Raw genomic sequence first — 25,830 nt, forward strand, 5'->3', positions numbered from 1 at the left:
CAATAGCAATTAAAAAAAATCAAGTACCTAGGAATAAACTTAACCAACAATGTAAAAGACCTCAACACAGAAAATTACATAACTTTACTAAAAGAAATAAAAGGGAATCTAAAGAAATGGAAAGATATTCTATGTTCATGGATAAGAAGGCTAAACATCATTAAGATGTCAATCCTACCCAAACTGATCTACAGATTCAATGCAATTCCAATCAAAATTCCAACAACCTACTTTGCAGACCTGGAAAGGCTAGTTATCAAACTTATTTGGAAAGGAAAGGGGACTCAAATTGCTAAAAACGTTCTAAAAAAGAAAAACGAAGGGGGAGGACTTAGACTTTCTGTGACTTTGAAGCTTACTATAAAGCTTCAGTGGTCAAAACAGCATGGTATTGGCACAAAGATAGACATATTGATCAATGGAATAGAGAATTCAGAAACAGACCCTCAGATCTACAGTTGACCCCAAATCCACTGAACTGGGACAGAACAGTCTCTTCAACAAATAGGACTAGGAGAACTGGATATCCATATCCAAAAGAATCAAAGAGGACCCCTACCTCATACCCTATACAAAAATTAACTCAAAGTAGAACAAAGACCTCAATATAAGGGACAGCACCATAAAACTCCTAGAAGATAATGTAGGGAAATATCTTCAAGACCTAGAATTAGGAGGTCACTTCTTAGATCTTACACCCAAAGCACAAGGTATGACTACCATTCATTAATGGGATTATAAGTATCAGTGATGCATTGAAGGTGAATATGTTCGTAAATGGTTGTTTAAAGGCATGTAACCCACAGAGTAGCACCACAAACCTAAATAAGTGTTAGCGTGATATACTTATAAGGTATGACACTGGTGCAGAGGGTTAACAACAGAGTGGTAAATGAAAAAACCACCCATTACATATTAAAGACTATAGTTAATAGGAATATCTTACTAACACCAGTCTAATACGAGGGTTGAATAATTAGCCGCTGATACAAGCTCCGGGATGTATTATGTTATGATAATTGTTAAGTTGAGAGTGATGATGATTGCACAACTAAGTGAAGAGAATGTAAGAAACTGACCCTTTATCTTGGGATAGAATACATATTAAGTGAAATTAGGAACCCACTACTTAATAAATCAAGCCCTCAACTTGAGGCATGCTCTTGTGAAACTTAGGGTTATAAATGGGAGGCTGAGCCCTCCTGTAATTATGCCTAAGAGGCACCTCCAGGGAACCTCTTTTCTTGCTCAGATGTGGCCTTTCTCTCTCTAAGCCCAACTTGGCAAATAAATTCATTAACCTCTTCCTGACGAGGGATATGACTCCCAGGGGAATGAATGTCCCTGGCAACGTAGGACATGACTCCCAGGAATGACCTAGCCCTGGCAGCAAGGAATTGAAAATGCCTACTTGACCAAAAGGGGGAAAAAAGAAAGGCAACAAACTAAGGTCACAGTGGCTGAGAGATCCCAAAAAGAGTTGAGAGGCTATCCTGGAGGTTTCTCTTATGCAAGCTCCAGCTAGACATCCCAAATGGCCACAGTAAGGCATGCCCTTACCAAAAGTAGTTCCCAAATACCTAGGTCCCTACCTGAGATTCTATAAAAGATTCACTCACTAAGCTTTATCTCTCAGAAACTTAAATTCACAAGACTGTTCCTATGCCAGACAAGTCCTAAAACCCAGAGGCAACAGCCTCTTTAAAAACAGCAATCAGGTGTAGCCCCCTTCCCCATACTGTTCACACCCTCTTTCAATACGTACAACTTAAGAGTGCTCACTGCCTAGACAGCCCTGAAGATGGAGAAAGGGATTAAGTGAGAGGAAGTAGTAGTGACAAAAAGACAAGATTTAACAAAGGTCCATGAATACTGAAACTTTATACATTTTTTAGATGCCAGGGTGTTGAAACAGCTGGAAGGAGGTAAATAACATGGGGGAACTGTAACCTATAATATCCTTTGAAATTTGCTCTATAGCTACTCATTAAATTGCTTTGCAAATCTTCACCTTTCTGTGTATACCCTATGTTGCATAATAAGGAAAGAACTGAAACTGTGGAACTGTAACCCATAACAATCTTTGAAATTACCTATATAACTGCTTGTTGCGCTGTACATCAAAAGTTAACACCTTTCTTTATATATGTCATTTTTTACAATGATGGAAATAGCTGAAGTTGTGGAACTGTGACCCATGACATTCTTTGAAGTTTGCTCTCTAACTACTTGTTAAATTGTACTTGGAAAGTTATCACTGTTATGTATATATGTTAAAGTTCACACAAAAAAATGCGTTTAAAAAAAGACAAGTACAAGTGGGAAAAAAAGTATATGTATGCAAATGTTTTCTATACAAATACTCTTCAATATTATACATGCATGCATGCACAGATGAACAGACACACAATTATCTGAATGTGTATATCTATCTTCACACATATTCATTCATGAATACTTAATTTGGAGTTTAATTCCCAACATATGCAAACCCACAGAGTTCTGCCACCATATGTTCTGCCACACATCTATTTATCTAGATGTGTACACGACACTGTACACATCTAGCTAAATGCACAGAGGTTCTTCCAAAGACTGGTACTTTAAAAGCCAGGTCTTAATCTGATGTCCCAATGACAAACTCCTTAAAATGCAAGCTCTAATTTCCTGGCTAGAAAACTTTCCCATCCGGCACTCTCCACCCCAACTTCTCCTTGGAATGACCCAATTCCTCAACAGGAGAAGTGAGCAGACCTATGGGAACCAGACGGAAGGAAAGAATACTGCTGAGAACATGCATAGCTCTCTTTCCTGGGCACTACCATGGCAGCATGAGCAAAGCTGCAGCCTGCTATCCCTACCATCTGTGCCCTCTGATACATGCCAGATACCGGCTGAAGAAAGCATCCTTCAAAATTAGCTAGTTAATGATTCTCACCTTCTCCATCAATACTGCCCTTTAAAGGAAACAGCATGAGTGCCCTGGAAAAAACACTGAACTGGGAGTTAAGAGACCAACACTACCATTAATTTAGCCCCTTTAGAAAGGCCTTTCCTGGCTTTAATCTCCGCAAAACAAGGGGAGGCTGGAAATGGTATACACTAAGGATACTTCTTATTCTAACATTCTAAAAGGCAGGTTTCCTGAAATGTAGGCATTTTGATAACTTATCCCAGGAAAAGATAAACCTCAATGCTATGGATAGCAGTGATCTAAAGAGAGTTACTAGAAACAAGTAGTAAATTCAAAATATGCTGGTGTAGGAATTAGGAGACCTCAATTCTAATGCTAACTCTGCCATTATATACACCCTGAAAAACAACCGTCCCTGATATGGAAGGTACATTTAAAGAATATTTATATACTGAACTGTTTTTAATGGACTGATAAAGATTAGTCCCCTGAGGAAAAAACTGGGCTTGCTTACTTAAAAGAGACAGCAATGTTATTAAATAACTAATGATATTAGCAATAACAATAGCTTACATTTCCATGCTGCTGTTTGATAACCTATAAAGTACTTCACATCAATTAGCTCATTTATTTCTCACCACAACCTCCTGAGATAGGAATTATTATCGTCATTTTATGAGGTTCAAAGAAATGAAATGATTTTTAAACCTAGCATATTAGTTAAGGTTCTTTAGAGAACAGAATGAATAGGAGATATCTATAAATGTTATGAAACTGTTATAAGAATTGTCTCATGTGTCTGTGGGGATAGGAAACTCCAGACTCCTTAGGGCAGGCCACAAGCTGGGAACTCCGATGAAGGTTTCTGATGAATTCCCCAGGAGAAGCTGGCTGGCTGAAGTAAGAGATGGAAATTCTCTTTTCTGACTGCTGAAATCATCACTTTTCCTTTTAAAGCCTTCAACTGATTGGATGAGACTTCTCTCATTGTTGAAGCTAATCTCCTCAGTTGATTGTAGATGTAATCTGCCATAGATGCAATCTTCAACTTACTGATGATTTAAGTCCAAAAAATATCCTCACAGTAACGATCAGGCCAGAGCTTGCTTGACCAAACTACTGGGCACTATAAACTGGCCAAGTTGACACATGAACTTAAGTATCACATCTAGTGAGTGTCAGAACCCAGATCTTTTAAACGTAAAGCCTATGATCTTTATATATAATAGCATGCTATTTTTAAAAAAAGAAGAAACAAACAAACAAAAAACACTTGCAGCTTTAGAATGCTCAAGTTTGATGCAAAAACCCATTATATCTTGACCTTCAAATTCCACAATCCAATCTTAGTGAAAGTATCACCGCCACTCCTTTCAATACTTCCCTTTCTCACCTTAGCCAAGATTCATGGAGAGCTTTTCCACTGAAATCCCTTCCCTAGACTACACTAGACACAATCCCCTTACCTGTAAAGCTCATGTACTTCTGGCTGTTGGAGGTCTTCTTTGAGTTGTAAAATTCTAACACATCCAGAACAGCCTGAGGATTTTTCTTCTGCTCTGACTTGGTGATATTTGACGTCTGAAGCAAACGGGCCCACTGCTCTGGCATCCCCTAAAAGAGAGACAATGTAAGGCTGTCAAGAAGACATAGTCACAAGAAACCTTGCAGGAAAATCAGAAAATACCTGCCAGTAGCTAAAGATGGGTTTGTTAGTCACTCACTTCTCTCTATGCCCTCAGAGCTTTACACAAGTTTCCGTTATAATCCCTATTCTCATTTTATTAGTCATTTCTTGAGATGTTTCCTCCCTCAACAGACTATAACTCTTTTAGAAAAGGGATCATGTCAATTTGTTTCTATATCATCAGCGTCCAGTACAGAGTTTGCTTCCGAGAGGCCTCTTAACAGAGGTCTATTCAACGAATGGAGAGTCAATGGCTTCTCTGGGAACAAGTTGCCAATGAGGAAAGTATCCCTGTCATGCATGTAAGGAGATAGTAATGAGGGTCTCAGGCAAAGACAGAGGCATCAGGAAAGGACTGAATCTAACAGTGTACAGCCAGAACTCTCAAAGACCAAAGGCCTTTTTGTGATCCAGGACTAACCGTGAACTCCCCTGTGACAGCATCAAAACCAACATGAATTGTGTGCTCAAAATCTGAAGGAAGAGAAATCTCTGGCCGTTCCTTCTCCTTCTTTTTATTTGCTGCAAAAGAAACAGAGAAAAGGAACTAAAAAACAGGAACATTAAGTTTTTAGGCTTATTCTAGCTCTTTATTGAGCTGTAAGCTCCCTTAGAGGGAAGGACTGTTTTTTTCACATACATATTTACAGAGCTCAACACCAGGCCTGGATTGGAGTAGTTGATCAATTCATGTTTAAAGACTTAATTTTTTATTAAACTAATTAAGGGAGGAGGAGAAAAAACATTCATCACAGTTAATAGTCCTGGTTCTACCATTAATGAGCCAGTTGATCCATGAAAAGTCATTTCCCTTTTAGGAACCTTGGTTTCCCCATCTGAGAAGTCTAGAGTGGACGGCCTCTAAAGACCCTTCCAGATCTGGCATCCTGTATTCCTTGAGCTTCTCTAACCTGCATTCCACCTGTTTGGTCCTTGATCACAGACTGCTTTAAAGTTCTCTAAATTGCAGAATTTTAGATTTGGAAGTTGCTTTAATACTAAACAAGTAATCAGTAATATTTATTGGATGCTTACTATGTACCAGGCACTGGTTCAACTTCTTTACATGTATTAATTCACTTAAACCTCACAGAATCCCTATCAGTTGGGTACTCTCATCTTTATTTTGCATATAAAGAAACTGAAAGCACAGTTGCCCAGATCATAGGGCTAGTAGGTGGCAGAGCCCAGATCCAAATCCAGGCAGTCTGGTCTGGAGCTTGAGTTCTAAATCACCATGCTATGCTGCCTCCTGGACTAGGACCTTAAAGAATCATAAAATCCAAATACCTGTAGTCATCTCCCTCCCATCAAGGGTCTTGCATAAAGTATGTTCATTAAGGTCCTGCTGCTATGACAGAAAAAGCCTCCACTAAAAGGAATTTTAGTCCTACACTATACCTCCCTTCCCCTTCCTTGCCCTCTCACCACACAAAGGCTTTTATTTAAGGGTTCAGCTTAAAAGTCATCTCTTCTATGAAGTTCTTCCTGATTTCTAAGTTGGGCAGTTCCTCACCTCTCCTCCATTGCCACAGCACCAATACAATAATTGCTTATTTTTAAAATGTGCTTATCTTTCCTACCAGACTGAATTCCAAGTGCAGGGACCATGTCCAATTCTTCACTGATCCTCAGAGGCTAGCACACGCCTGGCATAAATAGGTGCTCATACAGTGAGTGAAGAAAGGAAGAAATGACAAGATGCTTAACCTCAACCAGGAAAGAACTCTAAGGAATCTGCCTAAAACATGCAAACTCTCTCCAGAGCAAGAATATATGGTTCAATTCACCAGCTTTGGCCTGACTTTCACAAACTTTATTATCCTGTTTTAAAACCCTGCTTTCTAGGAGCTCTATATCCTGGATTCTGAAGTTCTAATGCCATTACATCCCCAGCATAATTGTAAGGAAAGGAAGCAAAATGGAGGAAAAAGCAAGGACTGAGTCCAGGCCAGTTCTGCCTCTGCCTCACCACATTGTGTAATCCAGGATCTCAGCTTTCCCATCTGAACAATGGGAGGGACAGACTAGATGACCCTTCTAGCTCCTACATTCCATGAGTCTACGAACACAGGAAGATGAAGTTACACAAAGCACCTTTGCTGATCATACTGGAATGAAGCTGGAAATAAATAACAAATGGAGAAACAGAAAATTCAAAAATATATGGAGGTTAAACGACACACTCTTAAACAATCAGTGGTTCAAGGCAGAAATTCCAAGAGAAATCAGTAAATAGCTCAAGGCAAATGAAAATGAGAACAAAATATTTCAAACCTTGTGTTCTGCAATGAAGGCAGTGTTGAGTGGGAAATTCACAGCCCTAAATGCCTACATTAAAAAGGAAGAAAGAGCTAAAATAAAAGACCTAATTAACACCTGGAGGAACAGCAAACTAATCCCAAAGTGAGCAGAAGGAAAGAAATAACAAAGATTAGAGCAGAAAAAAAATGAAACTGAGAACCCAAAGACAACAGGGAGAATCAACAAAAACAAAAGTTTCTTCTTTGAGAAGATCAATAAAATTGACAAACCCTTAGCTAGATTGAAAAAGAAAAAAAAGAGAAAATGAAAATCAGAAATGAGAGGGGGATCATTACATTGACCCCATAGAAATAAAAAAAAGTTCCTAAGACGATACTATGAACAACTGTATGCCAACAAATTATGCAACTCAGATGAAAAGGGCAATTTCATAGAAACCCAAGAAACAACCTACATTGACTCGGGCAGAAATCAAAAACTTTAACAAACTAATCACAAAAGAGATTGAATCAGTCATCAAAAGTCTCCAGCAACGAAATGCCGAGGACCAGAGGGCTTCACAGGTGAATTCTACCAATCATTCCAAGAAGAATTAACACCAATCTTGCTCAGTCTCTTTCAAAGAATTGAAGAGGAGAGAATGCTATCTAACTCATTCTGTGAAGCGAACATCTCCTTAACACCAAAGCCAGAAAAAGATACTACAAAAATCGAAAATTACAGACCAATTTCTCTAACGAATATGGATGCAAAAATCCTCAACAAAATGCATGTAAATGGAATCCAAAAGGACATTAAAAGAATTATACACCATTATCAAGCAGGTATTTTCCAGGTATGCAAGGGTGGTTCAGCACAAGAAAATCAACTAATGCAATATACCACATTATCAAATCGAAGGAGAAAAACCATGATTATATTGATAGACGCAGAAAAGGCATGTGACAAAATCCAGCATGCTTTCTTGATAAAAACGCTTTGAAAGATAGGAGTAGAAGTATATTAGTTTGAAGCTGTTATGTACCCCAGAAAAGGCCATGTTCTTTTAATCCATTCCTGTGGGTGCAGACCTATTATGGGTAGAACCTTTTGATTAGGTTATTTCAATTGAGATACGATCTACCCTATTCAAGGTGGGTCCTAATCCCCTTAACTGGGATCCTTTACAAGAGAATAAAGGACACACAGAAAAAGCCCAGAGAACTCAGAAAAGCCCCAGAGAAGCTGAGATATAAGGACACACCAAAGAAGTTGAGAGAAGAAGCTACTGAAGCCAGAAACTGAAGGCAATGAAACCCGGGAGAGAATGATCAGCAGACGCCGGCCATGTGCCTTTCCATGTGACAGAGGAGTCCCAGATGTAGCAGCCTTTTCTCAGAGAAGGTATCATCCTAATGGTGCCTTAATTTGGACATTTTCACAGCTTTAGAACTGTAAATTTGCAAGCCAATAAGTCCCCATTGGTAAAAGCCAACCCATTACTGGTATATTGCATTCTGGCAGCTTTAGTAAACAGAAACAAGAAGGAAACTTCCTCAAGATAATAAAGGGCATATATGAGAAGCTCACAACCAACACTGTACTCAATGGTGAAAGACTGAAAGCTTTCCCACTAAGATCTGGAACAAGACAAAGATGCCCACTGTCACCACTGTTATTAACCATTGTATTGGAAGTTCTAGCCAGGGCAATTAGGCAAGAAAAACAAATAAAAGGCATTTGAATTGGAAAGGAAGAAGTAATGTTTTTATAACTTGCAGATGACATGATCCTATATGTAGAAAGTTCCTAAAAATCTACAACAAAGCTACTAGAGCTTATAAATGAGTTCAGCAAAGTGGCAGTGTACAAGCTCAGCACACAAAAATCAGTTGTGTTTCTATACACTAGTTAATGAGGAATCTGAGGAAGAAATCAAGAAAAAAATGCATTTACAATAGCATTTAAAAGAACATCTAGGAGTAAATTTTATGAAGGATGTAAAGGACCTGTATTAAAAAAATTAAAAAGCTTTGTTAAAAGAAATCAAAGAAGAGGGGAGGGGCAAGACGGGGGCATAGAGAGGAGTAGAATTTAGTGAGTCCCCTGGAGAAACTAATAAACAACCAGGAACAACTAGTAAATAATCTGGAATAACTCCTGGGGGACAACTGTGACTGTCTACACATCAAACACCAATCAGGACTGGGTTAAATGGCTGAGATTTCAGCATAAAATCTGTAAGAAAAAGCTGCAGAACCATGACAGGAGCACCCAACCCCCACAGCAGGCTGAGCTGCAAGCCCTCATCTTGGGAGAAAGCAACATTCCCAGAGCAATCAAATATAGCTCAGCCCAGCTCCAACTGGGGTTTTAATTAACAAATGTTCACTGCTAAATGCAACCTACAAACATAGACAAGCCCTTAACAAGCAGAGAGGCTTTTAGTGACTACTGACCTTAAAGAGCCAGAAAACTTCTGTCTCCCAGGAAAGGGAGCCCAGAAGACCAGGTGCTATCTCTGGCCAACAGGTGAAACTGGGGGGCCATGGACTAGCTCTGAAAGGGGGATTCTTTCCTTTTTTCTCTCTCTCAGCCTGAGTGGCTCAGTGGAGAGAGCCTCAGCCATTTTCAGTTTGCAGTGTTCTGACCCAGACAGGGGTAGAGATAACAGAGTCAGAGAGACAAAGGAGCTATTCAAATGCAGAAGATAACTCCCTAGGGGGTGTATCTGCCCTAAGAGGAAAGAGCTGGGGCCCAGCTATAGTGCCAGCCCTCCCTTCAGAATTCAGACCCCAGGGCCCAGGAGAAAAACAGCCAAAACAGAAACTAAAGGGGCCACACCTCCTTACACCAGTCAGGAGTGACAGGCTGAGAGGCACCACCTCCCTGTAAGAAAAAGCACAGCAGCTAGAACCCTCAAAGGAAAGTCTGTTGATCTTCTAAGACACACCCTCAGGGAAAGCTGACACTGACTATAACCCCATTCTGAGAGCTGAACCCGTTCTGGTCTGGGAAAATCTGATTGGGTAACTAAGGAAACCAGATGCCTAGAAAACAGAAAACTAAAAACTACACTAAGAAAAAGGAAGATATGCCCCAGTCAAATGGAAAAACTTTTACCTCAATTAAGATACAGTTGAGATATTGTTTCACTTAAATGAAAAAAATCAATTAAAGATTTTCAAAGAAATATGCTATATCAAATAAAAAACCAAAACAATGAGTTCAGGGAAGATGCGGCAAAAGAGATAAAGTATATAAAGAAAACACTGGGCGAACATAAGGTGAAGATCGAAACTTTGAAAAAACAACTTGCAGAATCTACGGAAATGGAAGACACAACACAAGAGATGAGAAACACACTGGAGACACAACAGGAGATCTCAAGAGTCAGAAGAAAACACTCAGGAACTGGAGATCAAGACACCTGAAATTCTACACACAAAAGAACACACAGGGAAAAGAATGGAGAAATATCAGCAATGTCTCAGGGAACTGAATGACAACATGACGCACATGAATGTACAGGTCATGTGTGTCCCAGAAGGAGAACAGAAGGAAAAAGAGGCAGAAGCAATAATAGAGGAAATAATGAAAATTCCCCATCTCTTATGAAAGACATAAAATTACGGATCCAAGAAGCGCAAGTGTACCCCAAACAGAATAGATCTGAATAGGCCTACGCCAAGACACGTAATAATCAGATTATCAAACATCAAAGACAAAGAGAGAATCCTGAAAGCAGCAAGAAGAAAGCAATTCATCACATACAAAGGAAGCTTGATAAGACTATGTGCAGATCTCTCAGTAGAAACCATGGAGGAAAGAAGGAAGTGGGGTGATATATTTAAGATACTGAAAGAGAAAAACCACCAACCAAGAATCCTATATCTGGCAAAAATGCCCTTCAAGAAGAGATGTTTATTTGGTAGAATCTATATTTTCTAAACAATATAACCCCTACAGTCAGCTTGTTCAAACATGACAATTACATGGAACTTTGAATAGGAAGTGAGCTATGGTAAGTCTGTATAAATTAGAATGAAATAGCAACACAGCCTAAAGTAATTTGGGTGGAGAATAAAAATATATATTCGAGGTCCCCTGAAGAGCTGGGGGAGAATGCAGAGGTGTTGGACTTCCTCATCTGGATTGTTTCTGATGTTCTCACAAACATTGGGGACTGATGGCTTGATGCATTGAGACCTCTGTCTTGGGGCTGGCCCCTATGAAGCTTGTTGCTGCAAGGAGAGGCTTAACCTGCTTATAATTGTGCCTAAGAGTCTCCCCCTGAGTACCTCTTTGTTGCTCAGATGTGGCCCTCTCTCTCGAACTAAGCCACCCTGGCAGGTGATCTCGCTGCCCTCCCCTCTATGTGGGACCTGACTCCCAGGGGTGTAAATCTCCCTGGAAACGCAGGACATGACTCCCGGGGATGAATCTGGATCCGGCATCATGGGATTGAAAACATCTTCTTGACCAAAATGGGGATGCGAAATGAAACAAAATGAAGCTTCAACAGCTGAGAGATTTCAAATGGAGTCGAGAGGTCACTCCTGTGGACATTCTTATGCACTATATAGATAATACTTTTTAGGTTTTAATATATTGGAATAGCTAGAAGGAAATACCTGAAACTACCAAACTCTAACCCAGTAGCCTTGAATCTTAAAGACAATTGTATAACAATGTAGCTAACAAGGGGTGACAGAGTGATTGTGAAAACCCTGTGGATTGCACTCTCCTTATCCAGTGTATGGATGGATGAGTAGAAAAATGGGGATAAAACCTAAATGAAAAATAGGGTGTGATGGGGGGGGTGTGATTTGGGTGTTCTTTTTTTATTTTTATTTTTTATTCTGATTCTGGTTCTTTCTGGTGTAAGGAAAATGTTCAAAAAATAGATTGGGGTGATGAATGCACAACTATAAGATGGTACTGTGAACAGTTGATTGTATACCATGGATGACTGCATGGTATGTGACTATATCTCAATAAAACTGAATTTAAAAAAAAATGCCCTTCAAATCTGAGGGAGAGCTTAAAATATTCTCTGACAAACAGACAAGGACAGAGTTTGTGAATAAGATACCTGCTCTACAGGAAATACTAAAGGGAGCAGTACAAACAGACAGGAAAAGACAGGAGTGAGAGGTCTGGAATACAATTTTGGGTGATGGTAGCACAGCAATGTAAGTACATACCATTCATTCCATCCTAAGTAAACCATCGCTGGCTCCCTGTATAGTCACATATTTACATATTCAGCACCATCACCACTATCTATATAAGGACATCTCCATTTCTTCCACAAAGAAGGAGGAAGAGTCAAAGAAGGTAGAGAGACAAAAGAAAAAGAAAAAAAGAGAAAAAAAATGACAGCTAGAAAGCAACAAAAGCATTAAACTAAAGTAGAATAAAGAGTCAGACAACATCACCAATGCCACCCACCCCATATGCATTCAGCTTTGGTATATTGACTTTGTTATACTAAAGGAAGCATAATATAATGTTCCTGTTAATTACAGTCTCTAGCTTGCACTGATTGTATTTTGCCCTCAATCCCAACCTATTTTTAACACCTTGCAATGTTGACATTCATTTGTTTTACCTCAGGTAAAAACATATTTGTACCTTTTATTGAGTACAACAATTTGTACCAATTGTTGAGCGCCTTAGGTTTAACTGAGTTATACAGTCCCAGTCTTTATCTTTCCTCTTTCGTTCTGGTGTCCTACATGCTCCTAACCTTCCTCTTTCAACTGTACTCACAGTCATATTTGTTCAGTGTACTTACATTGCTGTGCTACTCTCCTCCCAAATTGTGTTCCAGACCTCTCACTCCTGTCTTTTCCTTTCTGTCCGCAGTGCTTCCTTTAGTGTTTCCTGTAGAGCAGGTATCTTGTTCACAAACTCTGTCTGTTTGTCAGAGAATATTTTAAGCTCCCACTCATATTTGAAGGACAGTTTTGCCAGATATAGGATTCTTGGTTGGTGGTTTTTGTCTTTCAGTATCCTAAATATATCACCCCACTTTCTTCTTGCCTGCATGGTTTCTATTGAGAAATCCGCACATAGTCTTATCAAGCTTCCTTTGTATGTGATGGATCGTTTTTCTCTTGCTGCTTTCAGGATTCTCTCTTTGTCTTTGATGTTTGATAATCTGATTATTAAGTGTCTTGGCGTAGGCCTATTCAGATCTATTTTGTTTGGGGTACGCTGCACTTCTTAGATCCGTAATTTTATGTCTTTCGTAAGAGATGGGAAATTTTCATTGATTATTTCCTCTATTATTACTTCTGCCCCTTTTCCCTTCTCTTCTCCTTCTGGGACACCAATGACACATACATTCCTGCATTTCATTTTGTCCTTAAGTTCCTAGAGACATCGCTGATATTTCTCCATTCTTTTCCCTATGTGTTCTTTTGTGTGTAAGCTTTGAGGTGCATTGTTCCCCAGCTCCTGAGTGTTTTCTTCCACCTCTTGAGATCTGCTGTTGTATGTTTCCATTGAGTCTTTCATCTCTTGTGTTGTGCCTTTCATTTCCATAGTTTTTACCAGTTTTGTTTTCGAACTTTCGATTTCTTCCTTATGTATGCCCAGTGTTTTCATTATACGTTTCATCTCTTTTGCCATATCTTCCCTAAACTTTTTTAATTGATTTAGTATTAGTTGTTTAAATTCCTGTATCTCCGCTGAAGTGTAACTTCGTTTTTCTTATTGCAGGTTGTAGTTTTCTGTTGTCTAGGCATCTGGTTTCCTTGGTTACCCCAATCAGGTTTCCCCAGACCAAAAAAGGCTCAGGTCTCAGTAGGAGGCAACAGTGTCACGTCTCCCTGATGGTTTGTCTTAAAAGATTGGTACACCCTGTGAGGCCTCAAGTCACTGTTCTTTTCTGCCCAGCAGGTGGTGCCTGTCAGCCTGTAGCTCCAGACTGGTGTAAGCAGGTGTGGCCTGTGGCTCTTTTCCCCCAGGCTCTGGGGTCTGGTTCTGAATGGAAGGTGAGTAGTAGAGCTTGGCACCACCTTTTTCCATTTAGGGAAAATACACCCCTTGGGCGAGGTCATTTACATTTGAATGGACTCTCTGCCTGTGCTCTCTCCACCTTTGTCTGGTTAGAGCACTGGGAACTGAAAATGGCTGAAGCTTTCTCCACTGCGCCAAAACAGGGGCAGAAAGCCCCCCTTCAGGGCCAGTCCGCAGCCACCCTCTGTTTCTCCAAGGTCAGTCATCATCAAAAGCCTCTGTCTGCTTGTTAGGGATTCGTATCTTGTATTGAGCAGTCCACGTTTGTTAATTAAAACCCCAGCTGGAGTTCAGCTGAGCTATTCATTTGCTCAGAGAGTGCTGCTCTCTAGCACCATGAGGCTTTGCAGTTCAGGCCGTGGTGGGAGGGGGCTCCCAGCTTGGATCTGCAGTTTTTACTTACAGATTTTATGCTGTGATCTTGGGCATTCCTTCCAATTCATGTTGGTATATGATGAGTGGACAGTCACACTTGTCCCCCTGCAGTTATTCCAGATTATTCACTAGTTGTTCCTGGTTGTTTATTAGTTGTTCCCGAGGGACAAACTAGCTTCCACTCCTCTCTATGCTGCCATCTTCTTCCGTCTCTTCCGCAAATATGTTTTTATATGATGGCGAACAAATGAATGTCAATCTTGCAAGGTGTTAAACATGGAGTTATATTGGGGGAAAAATGCCATCAATGCAAACTAGAGACAACAGTTAACAGAAACATTGTATTATGCTTCTTTTAAAGTAACAAAGGCAATATACCAAAGCTAAATGCCCATAAGAGGGGGACCTAAGGGAAGTGTATGGGATTCTTGGCACTGATGATGCTGTCTGGCTCTTTTATTCTACTTTAGTTTAATTCTGTCATTCCTTTTGTTGCTTTTTAGCTGTCATTTCTTTCTTTCTTTCTTTCTTTCTTTCTTTTCTTTTGTCTCTCTACCTTCTTTGACTTTTCCTCCTTCTTTGTGGAAGAAATGGAGATGTCTTTATATAGAAAGTGGTGATGGTGGTGAATGCATAAATACATGATTATACAGGGAACCATCAAATGTTTACTTGGATGGAATGTATGGTGGGTGAACAAAACCATCTTAGAAAAAAAATGCGTTGATGAAGAAACCTTGAGGCACTATATTGAGTAAAATAAGTCAGACACATAAGGACAAATATTGTATGGTCTCACTGATATGAACTAATTATAATATGTAAACTCACAGATATGAAATATAAGTTACCAGGATATAGAACAAGGCTAAAGAATGGGGAGCAGTTGCTTATTATGAGCAGAATATTCAACTAGGTTGAACTTAAGTGTTTGGAAATGGATAGAGGTGATGGTAGCGTGTTTTTGTGAGAATAACTAACAGTGCTGAATAAGTGTGTGAATGTGGTGGAAAGGGGAAGCTTAGAGTCACTTATGTCACCAGAAGGAAAGTTAGAGGTTAAAAGACAGGAATGTAAAAAACAGTTAATCTTGTGATCGACAATCTCCACGATTAACTGTACAAATATTAGAAATCTCTTTCATGAACTAGAACAAATGTATGACACTATAAGTTAATAATAGAGGGGTATATGGGGGAAAATATGTCTATTGCAAACTATGCACTACAGTTAGTAGTATTTTAACATTCATTCATCAACGGTAACAAATGTAGTATACCAATACTACGAATCAATAATGGAGGGAGTGGTTAGGGGTATGGAAGGATTTGAGTTTTCTTTTTTTGTCTTTATTTCTTTTCTGGAGTGATGAAAATGTTCTAAAAATTGAAAAAAAAAAAAATTGTGGTGATGGATGCACAGCTGTATGATGGTACCATGGGCAACTGATTGTGCACTTTAGATCTTTGGATGATTGTATGGTATGTGAACAATCTCAATAAAATCGAATTAAAAAAAAAGAAAGAAAGAAATCAAACAAGACATAAATAATAGGAAGGGCATTTCATATTCATGAATTGGAAGACCAAACATCATTAAGATGTCAATTCTACCCAATTTGATTAACAGCATCAATGCAATCCCGATCAAAATTCCAATGGCCTACTTTGAAGAAATGGAAAAGCCAATTACCAAATTTATTTGGAAGGGCAAGGGGCCCCCCCAATAGCCAAAAACATCTTGAAAAAGAAGGACAAATTTGAGGAACTTACAATTCCTGACTGTGGTAGTTTGGAGCTGTTATGTACCCAAGAAAACGTCAAGTTCTTTTAATCCATTCCTGTGGGTGCAGATCTATTGTTGATGGTAACTTTTCGTTAGGTTATTTCAATTGAGATGTGACCTATCCCATTCAAGGCATGTATTAATCCTTTTATTGGTGTCCTTTATGAGAAGATAAAGGACATAGGAAAAAAAATGAGAGCTCAGAGAAAAAGACGCTGAAAAGCTAAGAGAGGATCCAAAGAAGCTCAGAGAGGAAGCCACTGGTACCAGATGCGGAAAGCAAGGAAACTCGAGAGCGACAAACCAGTATACTCTGGCCATGTGCCTTCCCATGTGACAGAAGTGTCCTGGATGCCAGCAGCCTACCTTTAGAGGCCAAGTACCATCCTGCTGGTGCCTTGAATTGGGCATTTTCGTGGCCTAAAAACTGTACATTGTAAGTTAATAAATCTCCATTGTAAAAGCCAACCCATTTCTGGTATATTGCATTCAGGCAGCTTTAGCAAAGCAAAACACTGACATTAAAGCATAGTACAAAGCTACAGTGGTTATGACAGCATGGTACTGGCATAAGGATAGATACATTGGCCAATGAAATAAAATTGAGAGTTCAGAAATAGATCTGCACATTTATGGTCAATTGATTTTTGACAAGGCTTCCAAGCCAATCAACTGAAGCAGAATAGTCTCTTCAATAAATGGTGCTGGGAGAATTGGTTATCCATATCCAAAACAATAAATGAGGTCCCCTATCTCACACCTTATACAAAAATTAACTCAAAATGGATCAAAGACATAAATGTAAGAGCCAGGACGATAAAATTCTTAGAAGTAAATGTAGGGAAGCATCTTCAAGATCTTGCGGTGGTGATTTGCAATGGATGGAGGTAGCCTAAGGGTACCATCAACTGATGAACAGAATGGTGAACTGTGGTGTATGCATACAATAGAATATTGAGCAGCTGCAAGAAGAAATGAAGCTGTGAGACATGCAACTATGTGAATGGATCTTGAGGAAAGCATTTTGAGTGAAATACACCAGAAATGAAAAGACAAACATTATAATGCCTCACTAATATGGATGAACTATAATATGTAAACTCTGAGAATTGAATCTTAGAGCAGAGCTTATCAGGGGAATGCTTATTGTAATGGTCCCTAGATTGTAAGCTCTTAGGGCAATCACATCTATTCCTAAATTGTAATGGTAATCTCTAAATTCTGAGATGCTGAGTCCTTTGAGTATAACCTGGTCAGTCTCTGGAACTTTGGGTATCTGTGTGACACATGAAACTCAAAGCTAGAGCTTGGGAGCTATGAATGTCAGTATTACCTCATACAGCAACTGTTAGAAAAGCTAAAAAGAAAGAGTTCAGACTTCAAATTAGAGATATGAATGACACAGATCTGGTTAGGACTAAGGCAAATCAGGCCAAAGGGTAAAGGACAATATTGACTGTGTTTTAAAACTTAAAATTCTGTGTGAGTTTAATTTTTATTCATATTACTTTTGTGTGTGTGGTAATGAAAATGTTCAAAAATTAATTTTGGTGATGAACGCACAACTATATAATGGTACTGTGAACAACTGATTGTACGCTTTGTATAACTGCATGGTATTTGAATATCTCAATAAAATTGAATTTTAAAAAAATTCTGTGTGAGTCCAAGTGGAAGAGATGTTTATTTGATGCAGGATCTATACTCTCTCCGGTACACTAAATAATTTAACTTGTATGGTCAGTTTATTCAAACACTATAATTACATGAATCTGAATTGGAAGTGAGTTCTGGTAGGTTTGTACAGGATAAGTGTGAGATCCCAATACATCCCAAAGTAATTTGGGCAGAGAATAAAAATATATTTGCAGGGTCCCCCTGAGGAACTGGGGGAAAATGTGGAAATGTTGGACTTCCCCACATAGATTATTACTGATATTCTCACAAACATTGAGGACTAACAATTCAGTAGGATGAGCCCTCAATCCTGGGGCTTGCCCTTATGAAACTTGTTGCTACAAAAGAGAGGCTAAGCCTACATATAATTGTGCCTAAGAGTCTCCCCCAGAGAATCTCTTTGTTGCTCAGATGTGGCCTTCTCTCTCTCTCGCTCTAAGTCCATGAGGCAGCTGAACTCACTGCCCTCCCCTCTATGTGGGACATGACTCCCAGGGGTGGAAATCTTCCTGGCAATATGGGACATGACTCCCGGGGATAAGCCTGGAACCAACATCATGGAACTGAGAAAGTCTTCTTAACCAAAAGGGGGAAGTAAAATGAAACAAAATAAAGTTTCAGTGGCTGAAAGATTTCAAATGGAGTCGAGAGGTCACTCTGGAGGATATTCTTATGCACTATATAGATATCTCTTTTTAGTTTTTAGAGTGTTGGAATGGCTAGAGGGAAATACCTGAAGCTGTCGAACTGCAACCCAGTAGTCTTGACTCTTGAAGATGATTGTATAACTATGAAGCTTACACAGTGTGACTGTGTGATTGTGAAAACCTTGTGGCTCACACTCCCTTTACCTAGTGTATGGACAGATGAGTAGAAAAATGGGGACAAAAATAAAATTAAAAATAGGGTGGGATTGGGGGGAATGGAATGTTTTGGGTGTTCTTTTTCACTTTTTTAAAAATTTAATTAACTTTATTTATCAAAAAATTAAAAACAAAAAATAAAACAAAACAAAACACAAAACATTTTCAGATAAAATAAAACAAAGGAACAGGAAGAACAAATATCCTGATACAACTTCATTGCTTCCAATATGCTCCTATCATACCACAAAAAAATTAACAAACCATAGTCATTCTTGAACATTCCCATATCATTAAGATTACCCTCAATATCTTATCTGTTCTTATTAGATTATCGCTCCCCCTTCACTAACTGCTATCTATCTCTAGGTCCACTATATACAATAATAGTATACTTTTTGTTTGTTTGTTTTTAATTAATTAATTAATTTGTTTATTTGGAGTAAGGAAAAGTTTCAAAAATTGATTCTGGTGATGGATGCACAACTTTATGACGGTACTGTGAATAACCGATTGTACAATATGATGATTGTAGGGTATGTGAATATATCTCAATAAAACTATATTTGAAAAAAAACAGCAAAGTTAAAAAAAAAAAAGGAAAAAGATCATGTAGTAGGCAGTGGTTTCTAGGCCTTACAACCAAAGCAAAAGCAATGAAAGAAGTCATAGATAAATAGGACGTCCTCAAAGTTGAAGACTTTGGTGCTTCAAAGGACTTTGCCAAAAGGGTGAAAAGGCAGCTTACTCAATAGGAGAAAATATTTGGAAACCATATATTCAATAAGGGTTTAATATCCAGTATATATAAAGAAATCCTACAACTCAATGATAAAAAGATCACCCAATTAAAAACTGGCAAAAGTCTCACACAGACATCTTTCCAAAGAGAAAATACAAACAACTAACAAGCACATGAAAAGATGCTCAACATCACTAGCTATTAGAGAAAGGGCAAATCAAAACCACAATGAGATATCTCTTCGCACCACTAGAATGGCTGCTATCAAACAAACAGGAAACTATGTGTTGGAGAGAATGTGGAGAAATAGGAAGATTTATTCACTGCTCTTGGGAATGTAAAATGGTACAGCCTCTGTGGAAGCCAGTTTGGCAGTTCCTCGTGAAGCTAAGTATAGAACTGTCATATGATTTGTCAATCCGGCTACTAGGTATATATACCCAGAAGAACTGAAAACAGGGATACAAGCTGACACTTGCACATTGATGCTCATGGTGGCATTATTCACAATTGCCAAAAGATGGAAGCAACTCAAGCATCCATCAACTGATGAATGGATAAACAAGATGTAGTGTATATATATACAATGGAATATTATTCACCTGTAAGAAGAAATGAAATCCTGATGCATGTGACAACATGGATGAACCTTGAGGACATTACAGTGAGTGAAATAAGCCAGACAGAAAAGGACAAATATTGTATGCTCTCACTAATATGAACCAAATATAATGAACAACTCATGGAGTTAATATCTAGAATACAGATTACTAGACGATAGAATGAGGGTAGCAAATGGGGAGCTGATACATAATTCATACACAATTTTTATTATGGTTGATTATAGATGTTTGGAAATGGACAGAGGTGATGCCAGCATTTTATGGTGAGTATAAATAGCACTGAATCATGTGTGATTGCAGCTGAAACAGGAAATTAGGGTCCTGTATGTCACTAGAAGAAAAGCTAGATGAGGAAACGTGGGATTTTATAAGATAATGAAACCTGTTGTGGATGATGAAGGTGGTTAATAGTACAAATAAAAGAATGTTCTTCCACTTCTTCTAACAGGTGCTAAAATCCAAATGCATAAAAAGTAATGATAAATCTATGGTTTTAGACATACAATGTAAAAACATATCATTTGTATCAAGTTTAAAAAAAAGATAGGGGCAGAGGAGTAAAGAAACAGTGTATATATATGCTACTAAAGTTAAGTTGGCATCAAAACAAAAAGGATTGTTATATATTTAGGATGTTAAATTTTAATCCCATGGTAACCACAAAGAAAATACCTGAACAATATATCCAGAAAGAAATGAGAAGGGACTTACTATGGTACATTATTAAAAAAAAATTAAAGACATATAAAAGTAGGCATTAATGGGAGAAATGAAGATCAAAAAAGGTGTAAGATTTGCAAAGACTAAATAGTAAAATGCATTACCAGTAACTACTTTAACTGTAAATGAGTTAAACTCTCCAGGCAAAAGGCAGAGATTGGCCAGAGATTGTTTACAAGAGTCACCTTAAATTCAAAGACATACAACAGGTAAAAATAAAAGGATGGAAAAAATATACCATGCAAGTCATAACCAAAAGACAGATGGTTACTAATATACTAACTATAATGATATACTAAAATCAGATAAAATAGACTATAAGTAAAAACTAATACAATGGAAAAAGAAGGTCACTATAAACTGATAAAGGGGTCATTTCAACAAGAAGACATAACAAATACAAATATATATGAACCTAACAGCAGAGCCCCTAAATACATGAAGCAAATATTAACAGACTTGAAGGGAGAAATATATGGTTCTACATTAATAGTAGGAGACTTTAATAAACCACTTTCAATAACGTATAGAACATCTAGACAGAAAAGCAATAAAGAGATAGAAGAATTGAATGATATTCTAAACCAACAAGACCTAACAGACATATTCAGAACAGCAGCAGACTGACTACACAGTCTTCTCTAGTGCATATGGAGCATTCTCCAACAGGCCACATGTTAGGTTACAAAACAAGTCTCACTAACTTCAAAAAAAGTATCTTCTGTGACCACAATGGGAATGAAGCTAGAAAAATTAACAGAGGGTGAAATGAAAAATTAACAAATATCTGGAAATTGAACAACATACTCTTAAACAATCAATGAGTCAAAGAAGCCATCACAAGGGAAATTAGGAAATATCTTGATGAAAATGAAAATGAAAATACAACATACCAACACATGGGATGCAGCAAAGGCAGTGCTGAGAGGGAAGTTTATAACTGTAAATGTTTACCTTTAAAAAAAAAAAAAAAAAGAAAGAAAGATTGATTTCAAATCACAGACCTAACCTCAAAACTAAGGATCTAGAAAAAGAAAAGCAAACTAAACCCAAAGAGAGAGACTCAATAAAAACAAAAGTTTGTTCTTTGAAAATATCAATAAAATGACAAAGCTTTAGTTAGACTGACATAGAAAAAAAAGAGAAGATGCAAATAACTAAAATCAATGAAAAGGGGACATGACTAACAATCCTACAGAAATAAAAAGGACTGAAAGAGGATATATGCCACAAATTAGATAACCCAGATAAAAGGGACAAATTCCTAGAAACACACAAACTACCTACAAGAAGAAACAGAAATTCTTAACAACCAATAACTAGTAAAGAGAGTGAATCAGAAATCCAAAACTTCCAAAGAAAGAAAAAAACAAAACCAGATGACTTCACAGAGGAATTTTACCAAACATTCTAAGAAAAGGAGGGAACGCTCCCTAATTCATTCTAGAAGGCCAACATCACCCTCATACCAAAGGCAGATAAAGATACAAGAAAAGTACAGACCAATATCTCTTACGAACATAGCTGCAGAAATGAACAACAAAATACTAGCAAATCAAATCAAACACATTAAAATAATTATGCATTATGATCAAGTAGGATTTATCCCATGTATGCAAGGATGGTTCACATAAGAAAATCAATGAACAAAGGAAAAAAAGGGTATGATCATCTCCATTCATGAAGAAAAGGCATTTGACAAAATCCCACACACCCTCTTGATAAAACACTTAGAAAACTAGGAATAGATGGAAGTTTCCTCAACATGATAAAGGGTGTATATGAAAAACCTCACAGCTAACATCATATTCAGTGGGGAAAGACTGGAAGCTTTCCCCCTAAGATCAGGAACAAGACAAAGATGCTCACTTTTACCACTGTTATTCAACATTGTAATGGAAGTTCTTGGCAGAGCAACTAGGCAAGAAAAGAAACAGAAGGCATCCAAACTGGAAAGGAAGAAGTAAAACTTTCACTGTTTATAGATGACCTGATCCTACATAAAGAAAATCCTGATAAAACCACAAAAAAGCCCTAGAGCTAACAAATGAATTCAGCAAAGTGGTGAAGTACAAGATCAACACCCAAAAAACCAGTAGCATTTGTAGACACTAGTAATTAAGAATGGGAAGAAGAAATCAAACAAAAACAATTCCATTTACAACAGCAATTAAAAGAATCAAGTGTCTAGGAATAAATTTAACCAAGAATGTAAAGGACTTGTACACAGAAAACTGCATAATACTGCTAAATGAAATCAAAGAAGTCCTAAGTAAATGGAAAGACATTCCATGTTCACAGATTAGAAGACTAAGTATTGTTGTCAATTCTACCCATAGCAATTTACAGACTCAGAGCAATCCCAACCAAATTCCAAGAGTCGTCTTTCCAGAAATGGAAAAGCCAATCACCAAATTTATATGGAAGGGTAGGGACCCCAAGTAGCTAAAGCCATCTTGAAAAAGAAGAATGCAGTTGGAGGACTCACATTTCCCAATGTTAAAACTTACTACAAAGCCACACTAATCAAAGGAGCATGGTAGTGGCACAAGAACACACATAGAGACCAATGTAATTGAATTTAGAGTCCAGAATTCAACCCTCATGTTTATGGCCAACTGATTTTTGACAAGGGTGTCACCTTCACTCTGTGGGGAAACAACAGTCTCTTCAACAAATGATTGTGGGAAAACCAGATGTCCACTTTCAGAAGCATGAAGGTGGACCCCTGCCTTACATCATATACAAGATCAACTCAAAATGGATTAAAGACCTAAATATAAGAATCAGAACCAAAAAAACTTCTAGAAGAAAATGTAGGGAAGCATCTTTAGGACCTTGTATTAGGCAATGGTCTCTTAGACTTTATACCCAAAGCACAAGCAACAAAAGAACAAATAGATAAATGGGACAACATCAGAATTAACAGCTTTTGTGTATCAAAGCACTTTATTATGAAAGTAAAAAGGCAAACTACACAAAGGAGAAAGCATTTTAAAACCACATATGGAAAAGTTTATTGAGAGGCGGGGCAAGATGGCAGACTGGTGAGCTGTATGTTGTAGTTACTCCTCCAGGAAAGTAGGTAAAAAGCCAGGAACTGCGTGGACAGGACACCACAGAGCAATCTGTCTTTGGGCATACTTCATACAACACTCATGAAAACGTGGAACTGCTGAGATCAGCGAAATCTGTAAGTTTTTGCGGCCAGGGGACCCGCGCCCCTCCCTGCCAGGCTCAGTCCCGGGGGAGGAGGGGCTGTCAGCTCCAGGAAGGAGAAGGGAGAATTGCAGTGGCTGCTCTTATCGGAAACTCATTCTACTGATTCAAACTCCAACCATAGATAGACTGAGGCCAGACACCAGAGACTCTGAGAGCAGCCAGCCCAGCAGAGAGGAGACGGGCATAGAAGGAAAACAACACGAGAAGCTCTAAAGTAAAAGCAGAGGATTTTTGGAGTTCTGGTGAACACAGAAAGGGGAAGGGCGGAGATCAGGCCTTGAGGCGCATATGCAAATCCCGAAGCAAGGCTGATCTCTCTGCCCTGTGGACCTTTCCTTAATGACCCTGGTTGCTTTGTCTATTAGCATTTCAATAACCCATTAGATCTCTGAGGAGGGCCGGTTTTTTTTTTGTTTTTTTTTTTAAATCCTTTTTGCTTTTTCTAAAACAATTACTCTAAGAAGCTCAATACAGAAAGCTTCAAAGAATTGAAATTTGGGCACGTCAAATCAAGAGCAGAACTAAGAGAGCTCTGAGACAAAAGGCAATAATCCAGTGGCTGAGAAAATTCACTAAACAACACAACTTCCCAAGAAAAGGGGGGTGTCCGCTCACAGCCACCATCCTGGTGGACAGGAAACACTCCTGCCCATCGCCAGCCCCATAGCCCAGAGCTGCCCCAGACAACCCAGTGTGACGGAAGTGCTTCAAATAACAGGCACACACCACAAAACTGGGCGTGGACATTAGCCTTCCCTGCAACCTCAGCTGAATGTCCCAGAGCTGGGAAGGGGGAGCAGTGTGAATTAACAGAGCCCCATTCAGCCATCATTTGAGCAGACTGGGAGCCTCCCAACACAGCCCAGCAGCCCAGAACTGCCCTGGGGGGACGGCACTCACCTGTGACATAGCACAGTCATCCCTCAACAGAGGACCTGGGGTGCACAGCCTGGAAGAGGGGCCCACTTGCAAGTCTCAGGAGCCATACGCCAATACCAAAGACTTGTGGGTCAGTGGCAGAGACAAACTGTGGCAGGACTGAACTGAAGGATTAGACTATTGCAGTAGCTTTAAAACTCTAGGATCATCAGGGAGATTTGATTGTCAGGGCCACCCCCCCTCCCCGACTGCCCAGAAACACGCCCCACATACAGGGCAGGCAATACCAACTACACACGCAAGCTTGGTACACCAATTGGGCCCCACAAGACTCACTCCCCCACTCACCAAAAAGGCTAAGCAGGGGAGATCTGGCTTGTGGAGAAGAGGTGGCTCGTGGTCGCCACCTGCTGGTTAGTTAGAGAAAGTGTACTCCACGAAGCTGTAGATCTGATAAATTAGAGATAAGGACTTCAACTGGTCTACAAACCCTAAAAGAACCCTATCAAGGTCAGCAAATGCCACGAGGCCAAAAACAACAGAAAATTATAAAGCATATGAAAAAACCAGACGATATGGATAACCCAAGCCCAAGCACCCAAATCAAAAGACCAGAAGAGACACACCTAGAGCAGCTACTCAAAGAACTAAAGATGAACAATGAGACCCTAGTACGGGATATGAAGGAAATCAAGAAGACCCTAGAAGAGCATAAAGAAGACATTGCAAGACTAAATAAAAAAATGGATGATCTTATGGAAATTAAAGAAACTGTTGACCAAATTAAAAAGATTCTGGACACTCATAGTACAAGACTAGAGGAAGTTGAACAACGAATCAGTGACCTGGAAGATGACAGAATGGAAAATGAAAGCATAAAAGAAAGAATGGGGAAAAAAATTGAAAAACTCGAAATGGACCTCAGGGATATGATAGATAATATGAAACGTCTGAATATAAGACTCATTGGTGTCCCAGAAGGGGAAGAAAAGGGTAAAGGTCTAGGAAGAGTATTCAAAGAAATTGTTGGGGAAAACTTCCCAAATCTTCTAAACAACATAAATACACAA

At 38.8% G+C, this 25,830-nt stretch overlaps 1 protein-coding gene across 4 annotated transcripts in view; it reads right to left on the reverse strand.

The window, feature by feature from the left end:
* PAK1 (p21 (RAC1) activated kinase 1) overlaps positions 1 to 25,830 on the reverse strand; it is a 184,939-nt gene that overhangs the window by 50,491 nt on the left and 108,618 nt on the right. For all 4 annotated transcript variants that reach the window (XM_037840799.1, XM_037840797.1, XM_037840796.1 and 1 more), the window contains exons 3-4: positions 5,023 to 5,123; positions 4,381 to 4,528 (exon numbers count right to left, since the gene is read on the reverse strand). In XM_037840799.1, the coding sequence (XP_037696727.1) occupies positions 4,381 to 4,528; positions 5,023 to 5,123 (249 nt within the window). The remainder of the gene's footprint in view (positions 1 to 4,380; positions 4,529 to 5,022; positions 5,124 to 25,830) is intronic.

This window comes from Choloepus didactylus, chromosome 6 (genome assembly GCF_015220235.1).
Source record: "Choloepus didactylus isolate mChoDid1 chromosome 6, mChoDid1.pri, whole genome shotgun sequence".
Lineage (NCBI taxonomy): Eukaryota > Metazoa > Chordata > Mammalia > Pilosa > Megalonychidae > Choloepus > Choloepus didactylus.